The sequence below is a fragment of the Limanda limanda genome, chromosome 11, assembly GCF_963576545.1.
Source record: "Limanda limanda chromosome 11, fLimLim1.1, whole genome shotgun sequence".
Classification (NCBI taxonomy): Eukaryota; Metazoa; Chordata; class Actinopteri; order Pleuronectiformes; family Pleuronectidae; genus Limanda; species Limanda limanda.
In genome coordinates this window covers 15,031,171-15,046,060 of record NC_083646.1, presented here as the reverse complement: position 1 = coordinate 15,046,060, position 14,890 = coordinate 15,031,171, and the positions used below count along the sequence as shown (strand labels likewise).

Genomic DNA, 14,890 nt, shown 5'->3' with positions numbered 1-14,890 from the left:
AGAGAATTTGACATCAACTTATGCAGCAGAGATTTTTTTTCTCGCCGCTGTTCAAAGTGTTTTAAAAAGGAGAAACATTTTGGCAACCGACAGCTTTTTTTCTTTTTTAAATTTAGTTTCCCATCGCAGCTTTTAAAATTTCTCCGACAGGGTTACGTGGTTTAATGCATTGGCGGAATAATGGGCCGATGCTTTTCCCTTCCTTTCATATTTGTTACATTTGAGTGAAGAGGCAGAGTTCGTTCATCTGAGTGGAAGACAAATACACAAACCGCTGCACACTGAGGACAAAGATATTAACATTTCTACTTATTTTTGTAATCAAGAAAATAAATCTACATATAAGACAGCACAAAAGTTTACTGTTTCAGGCCAGAGATGTACGACTGAAAACTTTTGCGAGTATTGGATACTTCTTACTACATTACGGCCCATTTTATCCCCAAATCTCACACACACAGGCCATTGCAAAACTGGGACTAACACACCACGGACATCCAGTGTCATGCAGCCTCTCTGTGGAATCTCATCAAAGTTAAACAGGAACGTTATCTGAGATCCTGCCCCTGATAGTGACCCAGCAGCGAGTTGTGAGGCATTTTCTCCCCAGATGCCTTCAGCTGTAACACACATCCGCTGTAGAGTATTTGAACTTGCACTATTCCTGTAAACAAACGCAGTACACCACAGATATTCACGGTGGTGCAGCCTCTCTGGAGAATTTCAAAACAGGTAAATGGGAACTTTATCTGCGATCCTGCTCCTGATAGTGACCTGGCTGCATGGTGATAGGCCTGTTTGCAAATACATGGGTCCAGATACCATGATCCAATTGTGCATTTGTGCTCAGGGAGCATAAAATATAGCTGAGGAGAAAATTTGCGAACACGATGCTGTGCGTGTGTGTTTGTGTCTGTCCTTTATCATAGTTTAATGTGATATGATGTGTTCCTATTTGTGAAACTGGGCTTTGCTCAGAAATATTCATGTCAGCGTTGTTTAGTGTATGATAATGCACCAGGAGTACAAGCCTTGGGGACTGGCTACCTGGAGCAATGCTGTCATCCAACGTTTGGCTTTAGAATTAAAATGGTCTCTGGTGTGTGCACGTGTTTTCTACATTTATGTGTGTGTGTGTGTTCCAGCTTGTGTCCATGTGGCTCATCTGCAGTGTTGTGTGATTAATGACTCCAGGGGTGAGCGAGCATCAGCGGTCAGCCCTCTCTGGTTATTCTGAGCTGACCCAGTGTGAGCGGGGGCCATAGTGGACGCGAAGCCTCGGGTGATCGCAAAATCCTTGGCCACTCTCTCACCTGTACATCAGCCGCAGCACCGCAGGAATATTTTCACTTGCTGAGAGAGGGGAGGGCGGTTTCTTCACAAGGACACACATTCAATCACAGGGAAAGGACACTCGCTGTTTGCCCACATTCTTTCCCGCTCGGTGCCGAAAATCGCTCCGTGAAAGGCAAAAATGACTCCGAGAGGCCAAAATCACACGTATGAATATATTGCCGTGCCACTGATCTAGCAGGTTTGTCCTCTTAGTTTGAAGCTTTCATCTTTCAAATTAACATTCACAAAAAAAACACATCACAATGTATGAACAGTTAATGCCTGAAGCGCATTCATCTATTAAGCAGACTTGTCTTCTTTTACCTGTGTGTCAAGCTATCTTCGGAGACCCTGACAGCATGTGTTCAGTCTCCAGGGAAACATTACCCATAATTAGGATGTGTGTGTAAGTGTGAGTGTGTGCCGGTATGTGTGTGCCAGTGTGCCAGTATGTGTTTTTTTAATAATCAACGGTAATGAGATGAGCAAAGGGGAGAATAATCCTGGATTAACAGCTTAAAAATGCACGTGTCGTAATAACAACATCCTGATTGGGACTTAATCATTGAAACATAGTCACACACACACACACCATCAGAAAAACCATCAATTGTCCGTGCATCAGATAAATTAATGCTACAAGCTGTGTGTGTGCGGGTGTGCTTGTTTATCCTGTGTTGATGTATGTGTGTCTCATTGACTTAATTAGAGAGTTAATCGCGATGCTCCTCTGAAGGCATTAAGGGGGAAATTATCAGAATCTGGAGATTTAAAGCTGAGACCAGTTAAACGGAAACAGAGGGAGGGAGATCAGGGAAGGAGTTTGAGAGGCAGCTCCTCTCGTTACACACGCATTCACATGTTTTGGGTTTTTTTTGTTGAGTAAAGTGTTCCTCTTGAAATTATGCCGGTCCTCTTGAGGTCCACTTAAATTTGCTTCAAGGTGTGGGCGGAATTCTTTCCACCTCTCAAGGCGACTGATGGGGTGTTTTTGAGTGCTGGATAGAGGAGAGGCTTTATGGGTATGTGATGCTGAGCGAGGACGCCGGAAGGTGACAGAAAAATTTCGGAAGAGCGGGACAAAGACGAACAAGGACAAAATCGACTCCTCTGTCTTGAAGCATGTGGCTCATGTGTCACATTCTTTACGCTGTGCAGTCAATTAATCACATAACGGGAGCGATAGTTATCTTGACCATCGCTGTGACAAGCCATGATTGAAGTGACCTTTATCCTGTGAAACCGTTTCCTGTTTGGGATGGATCTGCTGCAGTAATGGATGCAGTGTGGCTGACCCGGGAATGGCTCTGCGGCAGATGGATTGGCGCGAAGGGTTAACACTCTCAGCTTTGCTGGCCTGAATATGATCATTAAAAGTTGTTGTGGTCTGTCTTAGAGTGGTCCTATTGGAAAGTCATCGATCGATATGGCAGGTCCGCGTCCATCGTGTGTCAGATGTGATTGTTTAAAATGAAATATTTGTTGAGGAACATTTTGCATGAGTTGCGCTGTTTTTCCTCGTCAATGTGTTCTGGAGAAACTCATTACATCTTTTAATCGACCCTCAGAAAAGTCCTCATCATTGATCTGTTGTTTTGGGTCAATAAGGCTATTTTAGACTATCTCAATTTCGCTATTGTCTGAGACTTGAATGTTCTCATGCATCTCTGCACACATGCAGTTTGTGTGTGTGTGTGTGTGTGTGTGTGTGTGTGTGTGTGTGTGTGTGTGTGTGTGTGTGTGTGTGTGTGTGGGCTGCTTTTGTTTTGTGTGTGCGTGCATAGTAATCTTTGGTGGGAACATCTGTCCCTCAGAGATAAGGTAGCCTGGGAATTAGCCATGCTGTCGTACAACCGTGGATCACATCTCACTATTACAGCCCCCTAAATTATACCCTATTACACCTCCCTGTGTGTGTGTGTGTGTGTGTGTGTGTGTGTGTGTGTGTGTGTGTGTGTGTGTGAGTGTGTGTGTAAGTGTGCACGTGTGTGCAAATGAGTGTCAGTAATGTGCTGTCAGTGTTATGTCCTTGGGCGACTGTGCCAAGTTTAAGAGTATGACCGAGCCCACAACCTCTTTAAATCCATCGTAGAATTGAATTCTGCACTTTTATTTTAAAATCATTATATACACGTCCTACACAAACAGGTTTCATCAACAAAAGCACCGTGCAAATAGTCAGCGAATATAATGAAACAAAAAGTAAAAAAGTAGGCAGTTTTTGCATTAGATAGAAGTGCCTCTTCTGTTTCTGAATAATAAACAGTGATATATCTTTTTGATGTAAAAGCTCTAAACAGCCTGGAGCTACTTAGCTTTCCATATATCACACCGGCAGCGACAGCGGTGTCTCCCGACGCATCAGTGGTGACAGATTACTCTTTGAACTTCTCCTTGATGCTGGTTCAAAAGTTAACAAAGTAATGCATCATCCTTAAATCCCCCAAATTGTGGAATACAGTACAATTTAATGTTGTGACTTAGTGGACACCTGACTATTCAACTGACGGAAACGTCTACTCAGTATTTAATACGTTCTGATCGCAAGCAGCTTCACTCTTTTCAACTTTATTTTCACGCCTAACTTTTGAATCTCATTTAGTGCCTCTGTAGAATAGTTAGTATAGTAGACGATCCTTTTCTCTGAGCTGTGGCAATTCAGGAGAAATATGTAAATTGGTTTGGAACAGCCTGGGACTGTATGTTACACCACTACAGAAAACTTTTAATGAATGTGAGAAAAGGTATAGGATGGGGTTTCTTTGTGTAATAATAATAATACTGCCAAGTAGGGTTGCAACATTCCGGGAATATTCAAAGTTGGAAACTTTACATGGGAATTAACGGGAATAAACAGGAATATACGGGAATTAATGGGAATAAACTGGAAATTTTGTGTATAATTTATACTAACTGTATTTACGTTGTCATATACAGACATAAATATAAACATTTTGTTTTGTCATAGGCTGATTTGAACCCTGAGGAAACTTTGGCACTTGACTATATGCTTCTGCATCTTTGTGTCATTCTTAACATAGGTCTTTGCACAGTATTTGCAAATGTACACAGCCTTTCCTTCTACATTGGATGGGGTGAAATGTCTCCCCACATGAGATAGTGCACGTGGCATTGTTCTGTAGAATAAGAAAAACACTAATGCAATGCCAGAGATATAAATAGTTAGCCAAACGATTGGAATTGTCTGTGAAAATATTTTACAATTGATGGATAAATGAATGGAAATAGGCTAGATGAACAGATGAACAATCCTCAATCAGCATGCTAATATATTTTCCCCAGTGATATCATTGAAACTTACCTGACTAGTCCTGCACACTACAGCAGGCCTCAGTAGCCCTGCTGTAGTGTGCAGGATGCTGGGAGTTATCTGTGCATGTGATGGAAGAATGCACAGTGGAGGGTTGAAATTCAACGTGCAGTGTGTGCTGCATTCCATACATCTTTAAAATAGAGTTTTGAATGATTGTTTTTATTGCCCAGCATTTAATTTGCGTAGTTTTTTTTCCGCCAAAATTCCCCAAATTCCCGACCTTATCTTCCCATGGAAAGTTTCCGGAAAGTTTCCAGAAATTTACCGGAAACGTTCCGCCCCTTTGCAACCCTACTGCCAAGCACATTATGTTGTAAAGGTCTGCACCTTATAGTACGACAGCACTCAAACATACATGCACTGAATGAGGGGGTGGGCAGGGAACTAAGTGTGATGGTTTCCTGTTCAGTCAGAGAACAGCCGGGGGAGCTGAGGCAGCCACACTGACCTGGTTGAATCAAAGAGCCAGGGGTGGGAGGCAACGCCACATAAAACGAGCAGAAGTGGAAAGAGCAAGAGATGTGACGTGTCTCATTTACACGGCACTGCAGTTTAGGTCAATGGATCCCGTCAGTCACCATGAGGGTCTTTGTTGTGATCAATGCAAACTACACCCACAATCTAACAATCACATGCGGTGCCAATAGAAGTGATCCAGCCCCAGCAGCGAGCTCCCCGTGACTGTTTGCGTGTCTGACTGAGTGCCAGCTTTAGTTCTTATACCTCATTAATTCACGGGAGCGATTGACTGAGGAAACCACTTCTTCTCCGTCATAAATCAAACTCGCACTCCCGCGTGCTATCACAAATACACACACACACGCTCGCACACACACAGCAGCAACACGTGAACACACAGGGGGGCGAATCTCGAGTCTTAGGTAATGATTTAATCAGTCACTGACAAAAAGTTGTGATATTGTGTTTACTAATTTCCACATAGACGCTGTGTGTAGCAGTTTGTGCGTCATGTGGGTGTGAGAGACAACGTTTAGCTGGATGATAAATTGGTGTCCGTATTGATGAACACATGTTTTTGCATTGTTGGTCAAATTCCGTCGCTTTTGAGCTTTTTGTTTGTGTATTGTTTTCATCTTCCCTTTTAGATACGCAAGTGATTTTATTGCAGATGAACTAGAGAGAAGAAAGGATTTCGCATTTCCTCCCTGATTATCGGGACTGCAAGGTTGAGATGCTGCAGCACATTTGAGTAGTGGGGTGTATGCGCGCGCGTGGGTATGTGTGTGTGTGCACGGTCGTGGGTGCGTTTGAGTTGGAGAGAGAGCGAGAGGTAGAGACAGAAAGGTTTGATGCTGTAACAGCTGCTAATTATTGCTGCTCTATATTTCACGCAGTCTGTTTGATCTCCTGTCCTGTGGAGACAGATAGGGATTCTCTGTCTGTGTAGCTCATAAACTCACACATTCATACACAAACACACACATGCACACACGCACACAAACATAAACACACACACACACTCGCACACGCGAAGGGGTCACGAGGAGGAGAGGGAAGAATTGTGCTCTAATTACTGAATTTCAGCAGGAGTTGACTTACATTTCTAGCCAACACCTCAGGACTGGGAGAGCACGTTTTTTGTGTGTGGTTTTTTTGCGTCTACTTTTTATGTCATCCTCCAGCACACAGCCTGAGTGCATGGGCTGTGTTGTGCTGATATCACAGAGGGCGAATCAATCCAATCTCTCAAAGCACTCTGGGTAGTCCTAGTCCATAGACCATCTGGATGTCGCAATGCCGAGCTTCTCTTCTGCGTTCTGCTCCCAGAGCGCCGGCCGCTGCAGTCATCAGCTGTTTGGCAAGCGGGCTTCACATACGCTTTTCACCAATCACCACGCATGGGTGCATGACAGCAGTTACCAGCGACCATAACCCATTGACAAGAAGTGCAAGAACGAAACTTGTTTCAGTAACAATGCAAATGGTGTTTGTTTGTCCCGAGCACAACATGAGCTTCAAGCTGTCGGATGCAGATCAAGTGTTTGTTACTTTGACCCTGAGAGGATATTCTATTGATTTGTTGCTGTGGGCATCTCCAGAATAGTCAACCAAGTTCAAAGGGGACATTATAATGAATTGTGGTCAAGGATATTTTGCTTTATTCGATAAAACACTTGCAGCGTAATTGTTCAGACCAAATGTGATACTTTTTAAAGGCCAGAATGTAAATCCAACTAATGATTCTTTAGCATTTTAGACATTTTTAATAACCTTTTGAGATTACTTTGCACACATTTTTATTAAATATATTGTCTGGTAGATAAACATATCAAATCTCAACAAACTTTTCCACTTCACACCCACTCGGATAGTGGTTTTCAACCTTGGGGTAAGGAGACGCAAAATGATTACCACTGTAGGACAAAAACATTTCAATTACATTTCAATGACAATTATTATTATTTTCTGTTCATTGCTTTTTTAAATTGTGAACCACACCTCCTTTGGCTTCTAAATCGTCCAATCAAACAGCCCGATCCCTCTGCGGCGGCAATGCTTTAAATTCATAGACGTGCATCTTTTGACGAAGGGTCACACATGGACATTGCGTCATATCTTGGGATCATAAGGAGCGAAAGGCTTGGATCCACTGCTCTACGATCTTATGAAGGACTCCAGGGAATTCTGTGCTTCTGCTTTGAGCATGGTAAACCACAGAGTATTAATTCTTCATGTGGATTTTGTTGCAACATGTTGCACTATCGCCACGAATCACACAGAATAACACAGAATAACACAAACACGTTACAGCCCATTTGTTTTCAACCAAGGTTTAATGCAACAGACCAGTTCCATTCAACACTGTCTCAACAACTGATTCATTAAATGCTGCGTGAAAACAGACCATGTCACACATGAATATGACAAGTTGCTGAAGTGTTTGTATCACTGACGCCACAGAGTGTGTAATAACCATTGAACTACCGCTAGAGGTTAAATTCACCCTTTACATGATTGTTTCCTGTGAATCTAACGTCATTACTCACTGTCAGAATATTTACACTATAGAGACAAAACAGGTCTTTACATGTGTCAGATATGGAAATGAGCGCTTCTTAAAGGTGCATGTGTGTGTGTGTGTGTGTGTTTCAATCCGTCATTACCTCTATCTAACACACAAATACGATATACACCAAGGTTAAAACGACTTTGTACTGTGCCCCCTCACTCGCTGGAATGTTGTTTATGTTGGTTGAAAGTCAAACTCAAACTCGGATAACCTGCAGGAGATGGAGATAGGGTTGAGAGAGTATAACGACTTTCTCTTGCCCCCACACTTTCCCTGCCTGAGTGATACTTCAAAAGGCAGCCGGTCCGTCTGAGGTTCAGAGGGAAAGAGAGAGGATGACACGAGCCCGGCTTGTCTTAGAATAGCAGGTGCACCTTTCCCTTTATTCCCGGCCCGAATGAGAAATGATTGAAAAAAGCAGAGGATCAAAGTCTGTATTCTCGCTGGCTGCTACAACACAGCAGAGGCTAAATGGAGAAACACATTTTCATTTGAAAACCGTCAATATTTGAGCGTGTGTGTGAGTAAGAGCTGGAGTTGATACAAGCACTGACATATCCGTTTCAAAAAGCTGGCTTTTGTCCGAACTTAAATGTCCTTCTCTCTCGCTCTTTCTCTCGCCAGTCTGTGTTGCCTTGGAGGAGTAATAATCATAACGCCTTCTGTTGAAACCTCACTGGCCACACTCTGTCCATGAAAGGCTGCGGGTTCAAGGGCTGCAGAGCTACCGGGGAGAGCTGAGAGAGCGGGGTCGCGTGGAAGGCGGCCGACTGAGGGAGGAGCTGGATGGGGTGATGGGACAGGAGGATGGAGGGAAACAGGGAGGAGATGGAGAAGGGCGAGAGGTGAAGCTGATGTGGAAGGGAGTGGTGAATGGGCGGAAGCGGGTGAGGGAGCGTAGCCGGGTGCGGGTGCATGGCGGGAGAAGGGGGCGCGGCGGGCGAGGATGAGGAGGAGGAGGAGGGGGGCAAGGAGAGGGCTGCGTGCTGTAGAATGATGTGATGGAGGCCGGAGAGAGGGGGGGATGCTGGGAGAGGGGGGAGACCGGGAACTCTGAGAGCCATGGCCCGGGTGAAGCTCTCCTGGTGGGTCACGTGTGGGAGCAGGAGGCTGATCTGGAGGCCGTGCTGTGCTTGCGCTTGCATTGTGTCCGTGTGAATCGACTGGGCCTGCGGCTGGGGGGGGTTGTGCGAGTGTACCGGTGTGTAGCGTTCCTCTGACGTCAAACAGTCGTCTGCCTGTGCGCTGTGTGTGTAGCTGGCCTCAGTGTTTGTGTCGGCGCTCTCCTGCGTCCGTTCCAGGACTTTCTGCATGTGCTCTCTCGCCTGCTCTTGCAGGAGGCGGTATTTGTCCATCTCCTCGGCGGTGAAGCTGATTGGCTGTGCTGTCTCTCCACCTGCCGGTTTGTCATCGGGCCTAATCTGTGATGGACAGAGATTTGGCGTGCTGCTGGGGTTTGACTCAGCCGCGTCAACGGGATGATTCTGCCTGACGACGACAGCTCCGGGGCCCGCTCCAATTCGCTTTGCCTCCTCCTCCTCCTCTCCCTCTTTCTCCAGCAGCCACTTTTTCCTCCTGGCCCTTCTCTGGATCGCAGGGAGCTTACCGATAAGTGGGAGAAGCAGCGTCCTGGTTGGTTTCTGTGGCAGAGACTTACTGGGGGATAGTCCTGGAAGAGTTGTGCCTGAGCTGCTGGTGGTGACAGGGGCTGAGGGTCTAAGGTCAGACTGTGAATTGGGCTCTTCTAACTGTGAAGCGCTTGTTTCACAAAGGTGCACGTTAAGGCCTGAAACTGTGGGGATAAGAGAGGATTTGAGGGGGGAGGAATGGGAGAGGGAACTGGAGGTAAGGCCAGGTGAAGTGGACGTGGAGCTCCTCTGCTTCTTCACCTCCTGAGGGGCTTCGGATGAGTTTCCTGCGGCTCCTGAAGACGTCCTGCTGCAGTTTACTGTCAGCCCGTCCGCTGGGTTCCCCGAGCAGGTGCTGCTCCTGCTCCACTCCCAGCTCAGCTCCGACATGCTGGTGCTGCTGCAGGGGCTGCAGGAGCGTGGGCTGTAACATTTGCTGGCCCGCGTGTTGATCACTCTCTGGGGGCTGCACGTCTGCCTGCTTGTCCACCACTCAGGGCTGGAGAAGTGTCTGGAGCTGGAGTTCCTGGTGCCGGTACATCTCCACGCGCTGCCCAGGCCGTCTCTGCTGTCTGCCGCCGCCGTCCTGGAGCCGGATGTGGATGCGTGTGGCGCCCTGTCTTCCCAGCTGTCACTGCTGCCCCACGTCCATCTGTCCACACTGCATCTGTCCCAATCTACATCTTCGGTGCTAAGGTGCCTGCTTCTCCTGCCCCAGCTGCTGGGACCGGGGCTAAACCTCACCACCTGATCCCTCTCTGCTGCTCTGTTTCTTGATCTCCACCCAGTCCTGGAACTTCCCTCCTCACTACCTCCAGGACAGTTTCCTCTCATCCACTCCCACTGCTCTGTATCCGATATTGGCCCTCTGTCTCTGTCTCTGCAGCCTGAGAACCCTCCCACCTCCCTGCCCCTGTCCTCCCAGTCCTCACCATACCTCGAACTCTTCCTCAAGCCATGAAAGAATTGCCTGTCCTTGTGGGGGGGTTCTCTCTTTCTCGCCGGGCTGCTACCGCGGCTGTTGTCAGGGTAACAGCAGTCAATGAAACTCCTGGGGTTGCTATGGTGACCCCTTTCCCAAAACAGCTTTGAGTTACATCCCGGGGAGAGAGAGAGCGAGGAGGAGACGTGAGAGCGCCACGGAAAAGTCACAGCAACTCCTTCCGGCTCCCCCCCCCCCTCGGCGTCCCTTTCTGCCGAGTGTCTGCGGAGACGGGAGTAGGTACCGTACTGCTCTGCCTGTGACTGGGAGTCGATGCTGCGGCTCCTGTGAGGCCTCCTCTTCCTGACAGAGACAGACACTGGCTCGGCCTCACATCTCCCCAGCAGACAGCTGCTCCCTGCTCTCCTCGCCCTCGTCTCCCTGTGCCTCCTCTTCTTCCTCCCCCAGCTCCCTCCAGCTTCTCCCCTCCCGTCTCTGACAGTGGAGACCGCGGAGACAACACTCCTCACTTTGCACCTGGCTGATTGGCGCTTGTTTGAAGCGTTTTCCTTTTCACTCCTCTTCCTCTTTCCCAGCCTGTATTTCTTTGTGCTAGCTTTCCTCTTTTTGCGCGACACTTCCGAGACGCCCACGAACGGCTGCGCGGCGCCGGCACACTCGCACGTTCTCTCACTCCCACACTCACACCTGGATGGGCTAATGCACATCCCCTCTGTGCCAGACTGGGTGACAGACTCTAATTTACAGCTCAGGGCTGTGATGGGTCTCTCCCCGATCCCTCTCGCACCCCCTAATCTGCTTCCCCGAGGATTCTGGGAGTTTGTGTCTGAGCTGTCACTGTGGGCAGGGTCAAACGGATGGGAGGCTGCCCTCGCACAGGTATCCATACTTAGACTGCAGCTTTCCCTTCCTCCTCCTGTTTCGGATGATGAGAGGTGTTTTCTTCGGAACAGGTGTGCTTTCGTCTCCGCGGCGATAGGTTGCTCCGTCTTGAAATTCTCCTCAGCTATTTTCTGTCCCGCTGCTCTCAACTCACGTCTCGTCTGTCTCCGTAAACAGGAGTGAGCGTCTGATGTGAGAATAACTGACACACGAGGGTTTGATTCATCCGAGAGAGCACACAACCGATTCTGTTGTGACTCCTGCAGATCGTCTGCGAGCGGCTCTGGTCGTGGGGGGTGCGGGCAGAGTGGGTTGCAGCTGTAGGAAATGGGTGGTTGAGACTTGGTGAACTTCAGTAAAGTGACAGGCCATCTTACAGGAGTGGAGCCGTCTCTCCCCAGCACACACACATGCTGACTCTCCTCCCTCTCTGTCTCGCTGTCTGTGTGCTCTGAGTCCATGTGTGACCCTGCTAGCCCGCCGCCCCATGTGGTCACCTGGGTCTCTGATGGTGACGATAATGAATTGTGCCTCTGGTTATCAGGTGATTCTGTGGAAATAGGAGAGTGTTCTTCCACAAAGTCTTTATTTGCTGTCTCTTCCTCTTCTCCCACAGTCTCTCCAGGGATTAGCCCCACATCGCTTGGCCCAACACTGTTAGAGCCCGACTTACTGTGCTTCCTCTCCTCCGCCGCGCCAATCTCCCTGTCCATATCTTCCATTATTCCCTTTATCCTTTCTTTCATCTGCTCCCTTTTCTCTCGCTCCTCCTCCTCGAGGTCCGAGAAGACGGACGCAGAAGGCTCCAGCCGGGGTCCCCTGCGTGAGAAGCAGAAGGACACCCCAAGTCTGCCCCCCACCCTCTCCCGCCCAGGGAGAGGCAGCTGGGGAAACAAGCCTGGGCAGGGCGGAGGGTTCACTGCATGAGGGTCTATGTTGGATTCCGGATGTGCGACTGGTGGGGACTCTGCTGGAGCCGTACCCAACGGTATTTGGCACAGAGATCGGCATGGATCTTCTCCCTGGAGACGAGCCGTCCTAGATTGTGCATGACGGGGTCTCTGGGTGTGGTTGAAAGCTTGAGGTTTGTCGCCAGGGCTGTGGTCTCTCTGGTCCACGTCTCTATCTTGCGACTGGCACACAGCCCTGACTGTACTTCTCAGCCCGTAAGTCCTGCCCGGGACTCTGCAACAGGCGACAAGACAAATAGACTTGACTTTAGCTTAGTTTAATTACAGTTCACTTCACTTTGTCATGGTTCTGTATAATTAACGTGAAATTTAAACCCCCTTAAAATCTAGTTTTTGCTGCCCTCTAATCAGAATCAGAAACATAATCAAAATCAGAAGGTATATATTGCCAAGTAGGTTTACACCTACCTGGAATTTGCTCTGGTTATTGGTGCACACAATGAACATAGAAACATAAAAACACAATAAATATAACACACATAAGAAAAACAATAAAATACAAATATATAAAAGATAAAATATATAAAAAGTAAAGTAAAAAGGGAAATGCAAAATGGTTTAATTGCAGTGTTGTACAGGTATGGTCCAAGACCTTGTGACATCACTCATGGGCGTGGTTACAGAAGAAACAATGCACACTTGCCAGCTGGTGAGAGGTTAAAAAGGACAAAGTCTTTTCTTGCCGAATGCCACGTTGCACTAAAAATTTAAAATCAGGTTGATGAATCCTAATTTAGCAAGGATGAGGGCCGAAAGAGTTTATGGTCGGTATTTAATAGGCAAATTGGGTGCCAGTTCTTTGTGAAGCCTTGAGTCACACTCAAAGGTAAGGCATTGGCTAATACACTCTCATTAAACTCATCATTAAAACAAGGTGCCAAGTGCTGAGAAAACGAGTTATAGAACTTAGAAGATAAACCATCTGTTCCAGGGGATTTGTTATCCTTCAAAAGTCCTATACAGTCACAGATTTCTGTTGGCGATGAAGGCTAATCACACAGATCTATTTCTGAGTCATTAAGTTGAGGAATATTCTGTAATTATTCATATATTCCCCTTATCACTGTGGTTAGGAGATGTAGGAGGGGAGTTGGGGGAGTTGGGGACACTCAAGGTTATTCCAGGTAAGTCATGGACAAGTCACTAGCCTAACACAGGGCTGACATAGAGACAAGGAAATATTCGTGCTCCTATTCACACCTATGATCAACTTTGAGTCACACATTAACCTTATGTGGACTATTTCAAAACCAGAACATTCTAGCTGTGAGGCAACAGTGCTTATCATTAACCATGACAAAAAAGATTAGACTTGATTTCTTACAGACAATTATTGCTATAAAAATGTACACAAAAGTTGGACAGAAGCTTTGCTTTAATTGTTAGTCATCTTTGCATTATGGTTTTCTAACGTAAAGAAACAAGAGCTTTGTTATTCTAACACACAAAACCAAAGCCATTCTTTTATATTTGCTATCTAAGCTCTCATTCAAATTAACAAATTTACATGTCATCTTCTTCTGTAAAAGAGTCAGGGGATTAAATGGAGCAGGTAATGGGAGCAATCAGGTTGATAATGACGGCTTTAGGTAGGTTTCATCTCCGAACTGGCTTAATTCACTCTATATACTTCTTCATTCTTCTATTCAATTTTTCTCTTTAACTCCATACCGCTCTTACGCATCCTCTACTCTGCAGGGTGTCAGCAAGAACGTGTCTTGTTATATTTACTTCACCTGTGGCCGATCTAGGCCAAGTGAGTGCTTTCACTTCTGTGGCTGCATCCATCAAATCTAAGAAATGTTGACTGGATGTGACATACTGTAACCCCTCTGGACTCCTGCCCTTGGTCTCATTACACACACACACACTCACAAACACACACTCCTCCCACTCACCGCTGAGTTTCCTGTTGCAGCTGTGCAAGTTGGTGCAGGCGTCTCAGAGCCTTCTCCTGTTTGCGCTGGTCCTTCCATGATTTCGAGGCCACGTTGCGAGCAAACTCCCGATGCTTGAGGTCCTTCAGCCTCTGCAGGAAATGGAAATTAAGGGGGCAAAGAGGGAGGAACAAAAAGGGTATGAGCAATGCAGGGGATATATAGAGGAAGACGGGGTGATGTGAGAGTGGGGCAAAGGGGAGAGAAGAGAGATTAGTTTTAGGAAGAATCTCTGCAGGCAGCTGTCTTTCAAAACAGATACATCAATCAGCACGATTGCAGATGCTCTCCTCCAACGCTCATGTCCAATTAAGTCCATTCAGTCTAGAAGAAAGCCTTTTCCCTCCAACACACAGCTTGAGAGCAAATACAACCCAACTGCTGAATAGTAGATTACCCACACAGTTAAGATGAGTCGTATGATTGATTTAATGATGATGATGCTCTTTTCTAGGTTGTTGGACTGACATTATTCTAATTGCATGGCCTTCTTCCAGTGGCGCACCACACACATTTCTCAAATGCTCAACCCTCAATCCGTCATCACAGCTCCAGAGAGTCTCTGATCCAATGATATCTGCCTTTTACCTGGAGTGGGGCAAAGGATTTGGTTTGCTGATGCTGAAATGACACATCACCAAACACAAGGGATGGCCGCTGATCGCTGGCAAAATCGTACAAAGGCTTCAGATTTCAGCTGGAGAAATGCTGGACTGTGAATGTGTTTGTGTGTGTGTGTGTGTGTGTGTGTGTGTGTGTGTGTGTGTGTGTGTGTGTGTTTGTGTGTGTGTGTGTGTGTGTAGCTGAGGTACACAAATGCAAAAAAAGG

The 14,890-nt window shown here is 46.8% G+C and overlaps 1 protein-coding gene across 1 annotated transcript in view; it reads right to left on the bottom strand.

The window, feature by feature from the left end:
• Window positions 1-8,016: 8,016 nt before the first annotated feature.
• LOC133014557 (G patch domain-containing protein 8) overlaps window positions 8,017-14,890 on the bottom strand; it is a 33,959-nt gene continuing 27,085 nt past the window's right edge. The window contains exons 3-5 of the mRNA XM_061081824.1: window positions 14,023-14,153; window positions 8,358-12,338; window positions 8,017-8,080 (exon numbers count right to left, since the gene is read on the bottom strand). Of these exons, the coding sequence (XP_060937807.1) occupies window positions 8,017-8,080; window positions 8,358-12,338; window positions 14,023-14,153 (4,176 nt within the window). The remainder of the gene's footprint in view (window positions 8,081-8,357; window positions 12,339-14,022; window positions 14,154-14,890) is intronic.